The following is a 12,223-nucleotide window of genomic DNA, read 5'->3' as shown; positions in this document are numbered from 1 at the left end:
CCGTTAGAGATCAGCCGGGATTCCATCGCCGGCGGGCGACTCAATTATCCAAATGATTGATGCCCAGTGTTTACAAATTACGCGTTTTACCGGCAGCGTTCAAATCTGAGCGCTTAAATTTCTAATCTATTTATCTAGCCTCGTAACCTGGGATTCCCGCCCGTTAAACAAGTCGTGTTTAAAGCAAATTTCGAATTAAGTTACGATTTCAAGTCTCCAGGTAGAGAGTTGAAGAAAATTTCTGTCAGCGCAACGAACGCGGCCGGGACTTGGTTCAAAGTGCGGCTTATTTCTAATACGAACGGAGAGCTTTCCCAAGTCGTCAAACGGGGCAGGTAATTTTCACAGTAATCGCAACTTACGATTTCAAAAATGGGAGGCAAAAGCGAATTGCGATGCATGAAATGGTGAAAGAGCTTCATTGATGAGTGTGGAAAGTGACGAGTATAGGAACGTAAAAGTTGTTGAAGGTACGGTGTGAGACGTAAAAGCCCGAGGGGGATTCAAAGTTCTCAAACGACAGATGTTGCGGAATGCGCAGTGGATCTAAAATTAGATGGGACAGGAAGAAGACCTTGTTGGATGTTGTAGTAACCGTGATGATGGTGATGATTCACAATGATGATAACGAAGAAGATCTAGCGCTGGAGCTTCATGAGAGCATCTGGATTCAGACTGCGATACACAAATAGATAGATCTATCCTCCACCACGTCGTATTGCGTGCATGTGATTTTGTGAAGAACGAATCTCGTCTGCCTCTTGAAATTTCGAGCTCTATCTTGTTTTTCCACCATTTTACCATGAATCTAATGGCAGAGGTACATCCTGATCCACCACGTTGCATTTGATATTGTGAAATTGTCAAGACGAATCTCATGTGCCTGTGGCTCCACTCGCTACTGCTTTTGCTTTGTTTTCTCTCTATGAATACTAGCTCCACCTTGCTTTTTGACCATCGCCAGCCACCTTGTTTCTACATCCTTCGACTCGATTGCATCGCCGGTTGCTGCTCTCACAATCTGCCAAATCTTCTCTACCCTTTCTCTCCCGCGATATCGTCAACTAGCTCGTTGCTAAATTCGTTCCTGCGCTGCTTTTGACGCACCACCCGGGGGTGGATCCCATTTGCATCCTCCCACCTCAGCTTTCTCAGGAATTCTCAGCTCACAGGAGCCAGCTGCAACGATAGCTCCATCAATCGACTCCTCTCTCTGCATCTGGGTCGTCGTCTTCTCAGCGTGCTGCTTTCACTGTCTTTGAAATTTTTTTTCCTCCCCGGAGAATGCTTTCACTATGTCATAGAGTCTAGACGCGTGTCGTAGACGCCCATATGGACTTGGCCCTCCCGAGGACGCTGCAAGCTGCTACCAGCTACTGCCAATACATTTGCGATTTGGGACGTTTCTCCTGCTTATTATGGAGCTTCCTAAACGTTCAGATCGATGGACGGCAGGCTGAACCTTTCACAAGCTTTCCATCCGATGACGGACGGAGATGTCGATCGTCGCCCAACAACCCATCAGAAGCAGAGAGCGCTCAGCGCAGCCTGTTGATTGTTTTCTGCATTAATACCCAAACTGTGTCTTTTCCGAGTCTCACTGACAGGATACTTACTGCGGCTAGAAAAGCAGAAAAGAGTGGACGGACAGCCTAATCGACGAAGATTGCAAACGATCGATTCCTGGTCACAGCGACAGGCTGATCCCTCACCTTGCCTCTTGAGACCTCAACCAGCCATCCAGGCGTACTAGTCACTATATCATGCGAATTTGCTCGTTTCTTTCCTGATTCGCATGATGAAAGGCGTTGCTGCTACACTCTGCCTCCTCGCCTGCGTAATTAGCAGCAGTTTGATTTTGCCAACCGCCGGTTTTCGATCCTTTAGCCTAGCATCGCCAGGTGCTGCCTCCAGCAAACTCCTGCTCCAAGATCCAGTGCACAGGGTTTTCGGTGAAATGGCGACGTTTCCGACGGATGTCCCCGTTCGTGCCACGACTGCTATACAACGATGGGTCTCAGTTGTTGCTCTCGCGGATAGTCCTACAGGTAAAGGTTTCCGTTCTGTGTATCATTTTTCCAACGGCTGCGTTTAGGCTTGATGAGGCGTAAAGCTGCATTCCTTTCAGGAATGAAAGTTTGTAATGTGTGCTTGGTGTTGACGCTGATGTTCAACAGATGCTAAGACGGTTGATGATCCAATGAACGCCAGTAGCAAACAGAAACATGTGAACAAAACTGTTCTAGTGACCGTTATTGTCGTTCCAATTGGCTTCGCCTCCGTTATCCTTTGTTTGCTGCTCACATGGCTGTGCCGAGGCTCCTTCCGCAAGGAAAGCGAGGCTACAAGCGTATCACAACGGCACCCGGAGAACACCGATGCATCAGGTTTCTGCTAGCTTAACGATTCCTGTGTTCCGTGACATTAACCATCAGTACCGCGCAAATGTCTTTCAAATAGCCAGACTGCCACTGTTTTGCAGCAACTATCCATTGAAGTTTGAACTGTTCTTTGGACTCGTAGGCAACACGCAATTATGAGCCAGAGACGCACACTAATCTCCTTTTCATTGCTATCAGACTCGAGGATTTTAGCCATTGGATCTTGGTTGAAACATTGTTCATTTCGATATGTTTCAAGAAAGCGGGGTCCTGCTTGTGCATTGGATTATGCATTTTTGCAAGCTGCCTCAAACAATTTCAGCACTGACAACTTACTCGGAAGGGGTACTTTTGGCTGCGTGTTCAAAGCCCGCCTGGGTGAAGATTTCTTCGCGGCTGTGAAGCAGTTGGATGACAAACAGAAGAATGTTGAAAGGGATTTTGAGGTGCGCATCCATGTAGACAACGAACCTGTGCTGTAGTCCCTAAGGCCCTTAAGGGGATCTGACAACGAGGCGTCCTGTTGTTTGCAGGCAGAGGTGGATTTAACGAGCAGAATACGACACCCAAATCTTGTATCGCTCCTGGGATATAGCACGCATGGGAAGCACCGGCTTCTTGTATACGAACTCATGCAGAACGGCTCCCTCGAAGATCAATTGCACGGTAAACGGATCATCTCTATAAGGCGAGAGGCTCTCGGAAAAATGTTTGTGTAGAAAACGGGCTACAAGTCTAAGATTGGCAAATTGTGACCTTCCTCCGCAGGTCCAGCTCGAGGTTCAGCTCTGACTTGGAATCTGCGAATGAAAATAGCTCTCGATGCTGCCAGGCAAGTTTTACAAATTCCAGATTTGGATTCATATGCATGAAAAGGCTCGACATCTTCCATCGTTGTGCAATGACATCGCAACAATCTCCGATTTCCGCTTTGTTTCACGATGTTTCCTTCATTCTTCGCTGATTCATAGAGTGATGGATTAATGTAACTGTTACAGAGGTCTCGAGCATTTACACGAACATTGCAGCCCAGCAGTTATACACAGGGATTTCAAGTCATCAAACATACTCCTTGATACTAGCTTCAACGCTAAGGTCCTCTCTCTCTCTCAGCAAAGTGGGCACTGAGCATTGGGGTCACCTTCACTGTCCCTATCTCTCTCATCAATCACATTTATGAAGATGCCTTGTTTTGACCTTTTGTATGGCCTCCTTGAATGCTATCCCTATTTGTGCGTCAATGCTTGTACTTCTGTGGATCCCTCTGCAGGTCTCGGATTTCGGCCTCGCGGTGGTTTGTTCAGAATCCGGAGAAGAACGAAATATCGAGCTGCAGGGAACTTTTGGTTACGTTGCCCCCGAGTACTTACTTGATGGTAAAGGTCTTTATGGATAGGCCCAAGCAATGTATTCTGGAGAGTGGATACGGAGCATTCATTGTTTAAGCTTTCCTCGCTGATCAGCTCTCTTTAAAGTCCTCAGATTTATCGGTTACTCTGTTGCAGGAACTCTCTCAGAGAAAAGCGACGTCTACGCATTTGGAGTTGTCCTCCTAGAGTTGATTACCGGCCGAAAACCAATCGACATGACAATGCCGACGGGTTGTCAATCGCTCGTAACTTGGGTGGGCAATTTTACATTTTCACTTTATTAATGATTTCCTCCGCCTAATTCGTCAGAATAGAGAAACTATTAGAGGGTTGATTGTGCTGTCACGGTAGACTGGACTGAGTGTAGCTTCACCGTGATTTTAGTCTGGAAAGGCTTTTGATTCATGAAGACGGCTTTTGTATATCTCGCAGGCTACTCCACAACTGACAGATAGGCCAAAGCTTGCAGATATATTAGATCCGGCCCTGCAGAAAGATTGCATGAATTTGAAACAGCTGTATCAGGTGAGTGCCGCTGGTTGCGCAAAATGAATTTCCGAATCCCGATGTTACTCGGATTACTTCTTGACATTTGCCTGGATTAGAGCTTCAGCTATATCTTAACTAGATGCTGTGCAGCTTGCAGCGATTGCAGCGCTATGCGTCCAGTCAGAACCGAGTTACAGGCCACTAATCACCGACGTCGTTAATTCTCTCATGCCTCTCGTCCCAATAGAACTAGGAGGCGCACTGAGGAGTGCAGAACCAAGGTTTGTGGAGGAGCTGAAGAGCGTTTCTTTCTCAGAGCACAACAATAAATCGTTCTCCTTCTCCGATTACAGCGCAAAGTTCAGTGAAAGCCAGGATCATATAGCACTTTCGATGTCAGCGCGCATGGCAGATTTTCTCTAGGGCCTGCGAATGGCAATGAGAGACAGATCAACTGGCAGGGTTATGACTATATTGAATTCAGCGTTGCTCGTTTACTCTACCATCCTCGCTTCGATCCTCGTGTTGCGCCGTGAAGTGCAGAAGAGAGATTCTAGTAATCAGCCAAACACGCAGCAAGATCACTCTTGCTTAAAAGAGCTAATTTGTATTTGTAACTACACAGCTTCGCTGCGATTCTTTTGATAGTTAGCTCTTTTGATCGATCATCACGATCCGTGAGGTGCAGAAGAGAGATTCTAGTCATCACTAAAACACGTAGAAGACTCTCTTCTTGCATAAAAGAGAGCTAATTTGTATTTGTAACTACGCAGCTTCGATTCGATTTTTTTGAGCTAGCTCTTGACAATCCCTTCTCTACCAATTATTTCTTTCCAACCTCAAGAGGCCTTGGGAGGTAACCACGCACATACATACCTCAATATCTCAAAAACATCCTCTTGGGTGACTCGGAAGGAATGTGGAATGTGTTTGATTCTACTTTTAAACAAGGTGGCTTAGGAAATCCAACAAAGAACTATACACCATATTAGCCAAATGCAAGCCCATGATGACTATCAATCGAACATCTATGAATTTAGCAAAGACTCAATACTAGCATAGATTAAGCAAATCACAAGTAGTAGGTAATAACATAAAACAATGATGGTGGATGCATGAGACAAGACTTGGACCTAAATGTGCATAGAGAAGATGCATCCAAATTGCCACACAATAAATAGCCCATGGAGAATATCCCATGTGATAGATAGGGTAGGTGAAGTCTCTAGGTAGGTTTGGATAAGGGTTGGGTCAAGTAAGTGCCATCTAGTAGATAAGGCCATGTGAAAGGTTATTTTAGTATGTAAGTAGCTAGGTTAATGTAAGTAGCTAGGTTAATAGATACTAGAGCCATATCATAATAGCCACATTGTGTGGCATTATACCATATAGGGGGCCTATGATACTAACAAATGCATTAGAGAATGAGAGGAAAGGGGGAGGGGGGAGAGGAGCGATAAATGGGGGAAAATACAAATTTTTGCATCCCTTTTATACTTTTTCGAATTGCCTCTTGAAGAAGATATATAAATGCATGACCTTGTAGTCACCACTTGTGATCTTACCCTCGCCTTTCTAGACTTCACAATGGTTTGCATCCTCGTTGCCTTGATTGTGTCCCCTAGCCATGGTGAAGGCGTCATGCATGTCCCTCGATGTCTTGCAGTCCACCTCCTTGTTGTGCCTACATCCCTTGTGTTTTAGTCCACTATCCTTGAATTTGCTTTCTCAATAGCCAAGGTTAGAGGTAGATTGGCACACAGAATGTGAGGGGAAAAGAGAGAGAGAGAGAGAGAGAGAGAGAGAGAGAGAGAGAGAGAGGATTAGTGTCCACAAGAGGCCTCATGGGCCTATGGGACAAAATGCATAGAAAGGTGAACTCATAAAAGCCTTAGTGGGTTGAAGCTAAGGGTATGTTAGGACCCTTGCTGAGTCCTAATCTATGCTAATAGAATCATAATCATAATCATAGAAAAAAAAGTCAACTATAGTTACAAAGTGGACTATATCAATCAATCTATTTAGACACTTGGGCACAATGATGGCTCTTTGGTGGGTTGCAAAGATGTTTTGTATCTGCATTTGTCAAGCTGTCTCATGTAGTGGTGGGGGATGCAGTCTCCTCGCTCTTTATACTCTTTGGGCTATATTTAGAGTGACTCCTCATCTTTGTCGGTCCCTTGAGGAAAGTTGTGATAGGTCGGACTTCAGTAGAGTGTACTTTGGGGGCTCTTTGTTGCACATGTGGCCTTTGCATCCCTCTCTCGGTGGTATTGTGCAGACATGTGGCCTTTGCATCTCTCTCTCGATGGTATTGTGTTGGTTGCTCATCCATATTGCTCTCATATCGGCTAGCTCCTCTTCCTCCACTCCATTGTCTCTGGGGGTTGACTCAAATGTATAGAAGTTTGTGATGTGTCGTTGTGCCCAGTCACCCTCTATGTCTTGTAGTGGTATGACCATCCCTTGCTACTCTCTGATTTGTTGTAGAATCATCTCCTTGTGTCATCGCATCTCCATTAGAATCATCTCCTTGTGTCATCGCATCTCCATTAGATAAAGCTCAATACAAACTTGGACATGGAAATGGATCAGTCATGATAAAGGACAGAAGCCACTCTCCTCTGGGTACAGATAGTGGTATCGCCCTCGAATCTTGTAGTAGGTTGTGCAAACATAAAGAAAATGCTCCTTTGTCTCAACTGCCCCTAGCGTACATAGCATGTAGACCCGTTGCTTTTTAGGTATACTCGTTGCTCTCCTTGCTTCGATCCTCAGTTGATGGGACGAAACTCACATCTGACCAATGGCAATCCTTAGTGCATGAGAGACTCCTCCATCCTCGAGATACTGGGGACTGATAATGAATCCCTCCTCTGATACTCTCAGGAAGTGGTCACAATAAAATTGGGTCTTGGTGGGGAGCTCTTGGTCCCCCTCCCCCAAGTTCGGGATGTGTGAAGCTATAGGAGGTCTAATTGTATGATACAATTGATCTCATCTCGTAGGATTGACTAATTAGGTGGTACATCCATGTTGTACTAAAAGGGGGGGAAACCTGTCCATCTGGATATCATGCTTGGCAAGCCATGTAGATATGCGTGCATACTATGTGTCTATATCACTCTTTGGGAGTCGTCTGGATGACTCTAGGGCCAACCTCGAAAGTCTCCAATGGGATAAGTCCTAGACTTTGTGGATGAAAGTCACTGTTTGAAAGATGGCATCAACTTGGAGAGGTGTCATGGCGAACTCTGCCTGTACTATCTCATGTGGAACTGAGGGCTTACATCGGATCATCTTGGATCCCACCTCTAGCCGCGCAAAGCTCCTCCAGTCTATCCTCAGAAGATTGCACTGCCAGAAAGGTGGTGCATACATGATAGTCAGCCGTACTAGTGTGTCGAAAAGTCAACCTTGGATCTTGGAAGTGCATTTGGAAACATTGTCGCTCTAGTCTAGCCAAAGCACTACGCCCTCATGTGAGCCGTGCCTGGGTTGCATGTTTCATCGTGAAGATGGGTCTTGTGAAGATTGTTCCTTTGATGTATCTCAAGACCCTTTGCTGCATTTCAGTGAGACTATTTTGGATTTGCCATAAATTGTGCAAGTGAACTTACGGCATAAGAAATATCTGATCGTGTGATAGTCAGATATATAAGAGATCCGATGAGTTGCCTGTTAATACTTGTCATTGAGTGTAGGCTTTTTTGAATTTTTAGTAAACTGTTTCAAACTCTGTTCCATGGCAGTGATTGCAATCTTGCAATTTGCCATATGAAACTTCTTTAGGAGATTGTTAACATATTTGAGCTGACTCATAAAGGTGTTGTCTGAGTCTCTCCAGAACTCAATTCCAAGACAATAGTGCATAATCCCAAATCTTTCATGTCGAACTCTGCAGATAAGTCTTATTTTACCTTTCTGATAAAGCTATCTTTGCTTCTCGTCACAATTAGATCATCTACGTACAAAAGTGCAATAGTAATGTTTTCCCCTTGAACTTTGTAGTAGAGTATGATATGCATTGGATTTCATGTATCCCAGATCAGCAAAATATGTGTCGATTTTGTTGTACCACCTTTTGGGTGCTTGCTTTAAGTCGTAGAGGCTTTTCTTGAGATGGCAAACCTTATTCTCCTTTCTTGGTTCAAGATAACCTGCTGGTTGTTGCAGATAGTAGCCCTCCACCATTACCTCATGAGGTCGTGGAGGAGGAGGTGTTTGATGATATGGTGCGGAATTTATATGTCCATCAATCCTCAAGTAGGGATGATAGCATGGAGCAGGACGATCTTTTTACCGCAGCATTGACTCCATTATTTGCGGGGTGCATATTCTCTCTTCTATGTGCCTCCCTTGAGTTATTAAACTTGCAGACCATCTATGGATAGAGCAATGCAAGTTTGAATGCATTACTCAAGTTAGCTTTAAAGTCTATTTTCCAAACATGGTGAATTATGCTAGTGGGTCAATTACTCAAATACTTTTTCTCATTTATGGTCTTCACGTGCAGGCTATTGTGTAAATGCTTCCAAGGGAGAATAAATTACTGACCTCGAGAGATATGGCAAGGCAACATGTGACCTCTCTTAGAGTATTAGATTACAAGCGCATCCATGCATGCGTCAATGATTGCATTCTGTTTCGTGGACCACATAAGGATGCAAGAGAGTGTCCTACTTGTGGAGAGGCAAGATATAGACTAGATCTCAAAACTTTGGATGTGCCTCGTAAGGTTTTGTGACATTTTTCCATAATCCCTCGCATCCAACATATGTTCAAGTGCAAATCCATTGCAAAGCTCATGTCATGGCATTCCTCCCATCGATCAACCGATGGCAAGTGGAGAACTCCCGCAGACACTCCTGCATGGAAGCATATTGAAGACACATGGCCAAGCTTCAAGGAAGAACCTAGGAGCTTGAGACTTGGATTGGGTATGGATGGTGTGAACCCATTTGGTCTCAAAAGCACTTCTTATAGTGTATGGCTAGTGATATTGGTGAATTATAATCTTCCACCCTCTATGGTGATTAAGAAAGGACATGTTATGTTATCCCTTCTAATTCGAGGGAAACATAAAGTCAAAAATCCTAATGTTTATTTGGAGTCTTTGATTGACAGCTAGAGATACTTTGGAGAGGTATTGAGGTGCATGATGTGAGCAAGCCTCCCTCGTCATCACGAGACTTCAATTGTGCAAAGCAGTCTTGATGTGGACGATGCATGACTTCCTAGGCGAGTATTCAGGTAAGCATTGCACTTTTAATTATGAGTAGGCAATCGATGTGGCACCCTAATCCCACCTTGAACTCTTAATTGCATCTATTATTTAAGTCTCACTACATTGGGTTACCATGCATGTCCTGTTTGTGGTCCTTCGCTTAGTTACCTCATGGGCAAACACATTGAATAAGGTCATCTATGAGAATCACCATCGATTTCTCCCACCTGATGATCCTAGATATGTCGCCCCTTGGAATGAAGTCCTCCCACAGTCACTCACTGCAAGAGATTGGATGAGAATTTGGGACAGATCCACGATGACTCCACCACTTGGCATGAGCCGGTAAGGGTTTGTAACTATTATGTGCTATATTGAATGGAAATAAAGATTGCCCGCTAATACCAGATTTTGTTTAGATACTCCATCTTTTATTGTTTACCATATTGGTCCCACCTCAAGATTAATCACGTGCTTGATCCCATGCATATCTTCAAGAATGTGGCATCTACCATTTGGGAACATTTGAATGGGACACGAGATTCCACAGGCATAAGGGAGGATCTATGCTCCATAGGGAGGATGCGTGAAGCTTGGCCACAAGAGAGGCCAAATGGGCGTGTCTTTTTACCTCGTGCACCGTGGAGGTTATCAAAGCTAGAGATGGTGGCGATGAAGCGAGCTATCACTACAATTCGTATTTCCACTAGATGCATGAGGTGCTTTAAGGGGGCCTTCACAAAGAGCAAGAAAAGAGGTGCAGAGCAATTATATGGCTTGAAATCTCATGATTGGCACAAGATGCTCCAAGTAAGTATTTTATGTGCATAATATCTTTTTCCTTCTAAATTTCTGAGTGAATTAGAAGCAACTAATCACCCATTCCTTGTGTATTTACTTCATACTACGCACTAGCATTTCTCATAGTGCATTGAAAGATGTGAAGGATTGTGTTTACAAGATGGGCGAGCTTGAGGTACTTTACATGATACAAAATGTGAAGTGTATCAATGCTCCATGCAAGGTGTTCATATTGCTAATATGACATACTTTTTTCTTTCTAGGTATGTGAGCTCAAAGGAAATAGATCCCACCACGCTTAAGAATGCTCGAGTTATGTCAATGGAGGTGGTTTGTTTAGTGGAGGAGACATTTCCACGTTCTATTATCGCAAGCCAACTACATCTCATAGTGCATTTGGTGGATGAGATTGCTATATGTGGTATTGTACATGCACGATGGTTGTTCTTCCTCGAGCACTTCATGAAGACCTTGAAGGGTTTCATGAGACAAAATGCAAGACCCGAAGGTAGCATGGCCAAGGGTTGGTTGGTACAAGAGTCACTTGTATATATTTTTAAGTTTCTTGTTGATGTGGATAGCTCTCTCCCACGACTATGGAGAGATGATGAAGACCTAAGGATGACCTCTATTATGCCTGAAGGGAAAGGACGGAGCAAAGTAATAGACACGGAGTTGCTTAATAATATCGACCTCTATTGCATGCTTAATGTTGATGTGATGAAAAGATGGGTGACAAGATACGAGGATGCAAAGGCAAGAAGACAAGGAGAAAGGGCCGTCTTTCATACACACCACGGAACTCCTGTGCCATACTCTTAGCATCTAAGAGCACTTCCAAAGGATATTCATGTGGATTGGCTACTTGACGAAATGGAGAGAGCAGAGAGAGATGAGGGGATGCATATCAGAATGGAAGAATGAGAGTATGCTAGGGGATGCATGAGCAAGGTCAGTATATAGAATGTTATGCATAAGTTAGGAGCTTTCAACAATTTAGATTGCTTATTCAATTGATTTTGTCTTGGTGTAGTGTACTATGTTCAATGCTATATGGTGTGACGGCAAGCATTTTCGAACACAATGGATTGATGATAAGAGAAATACACAAGATTGCAGTGTCATTGCTAGCTTTGAGGGAGCCAATGGAGCCATGGATGATTATTGTGGCATAATCCAAGATATTATTAAGCTTGACTTTTGACGCTTCTTTGTGTATGTTTTGGATGTAAAGTGGTTTAAGGACGTGGTGGAAAGAGGCCCTAATGCAACAATCAAATGCCATGCAAGTGGCTTTGTAACTGTTGACTCCACAAAGTTTTGCCAAAGTAAGGACACACTAGTACTATCGCAACAATGTGAACAAGTATTGTACATATATAAAAATACTCACTTTTAAATATTTGATATCTTTGATGCAAGGAAAATAACATGATTGTATTTATGTTTGAATTAGGCTATCTATTAACCAATGATGGATAATAATAGGTGGTGGCATGTCATACCTATTATACCACGTTCCAAAGTGATGTACAGTACATTTATTGATATGGAGCGTATGGGGGATGATCATGGCCATGGAGGTGATGATGATTGTGATACGAGAGAGGAGGATGATCATGAGATAGGAGATACAGATATTGAGGCCATTACCTATGAGGACGAGCCTACCATTGGTGATGCTGATTTTGATGAGCACGAGTAGCACAAGTAGTAGTGGGTTGAATGTATTTGTAGATCTCAACACTGGTTTGGATTTTGAAGTAGATAGTTTGGCAAGGGTTGATCTCATTGAGGATGAGATTGAACCGTAGCCCATCATTGATATTGGCAAAACTATTCTACATATTGTCTCATTCTCCTCACCTCACTTTATTTTTGTATATGTGAGTTTGCCAAAAAGCATTGATATTTTTGTTAAAATTATGTGCTTTGGTAATCATGGGCAATGTTAG

At 43.7% G+C, this 12,223-nt stretch overlaps 1 protein-coding gene across 1 annotated transcript; it reads left to right on the top strand.

Moving 5' to 3' along the window:
• Nucleotides 1–1,228: 1,228 nt before the first annotated feature.
• On the top strand, nt 1,229–5,191 carry LOC147899619 (putative receptor-like protein kinase At1g80640). Its single transcript, XM_087378007.1, has 10 exons — nt 1,229–2,048; nt 2,178–2,387; nt 2,580–2,827; nt 2,915–3,047; nt 3,150–3,213; nt 3,380–3,476; nt 3,652–3,757; nt 3,887–4,005; nt 4,184–4,276; nt 4,391–5,191. The coding sequence occupies exons 1-10, from the start codon at nt 1,796–1,798 to the stop codon at nt 4,661–4,663; spliced, it is 1,596 nt and encodes a 531-aa protein (XP_087234133.1). The 5' UTR covers nt 1,229–1,795; the 3' UTR covers nt 4,664–5,191.
• The last annotated feature ends 7,032 nt before the right edge of the window (nt 5,192–12,223 follow it).

Source organism: Dipteris shenzhenensis, chromosome 8 (assembly GCF_047967505.1).
Source record: "Dipteris shenzhenensis isolate YYH24624 ecotype China chromosome 8, Dip_SZ_1.0, whole genome shotgun sequence".
NCBI classification, from domain to species: Eukaryota; Viridiplantae; Streptophyta; class Polypodiopsida; order Gleicheniales; family Dipteridaceae; genus Dipteris; species Dipteris shenzhenensis.
This window is presented reverse-complemented; position numbering and strand designations above follow the sequence as displayed.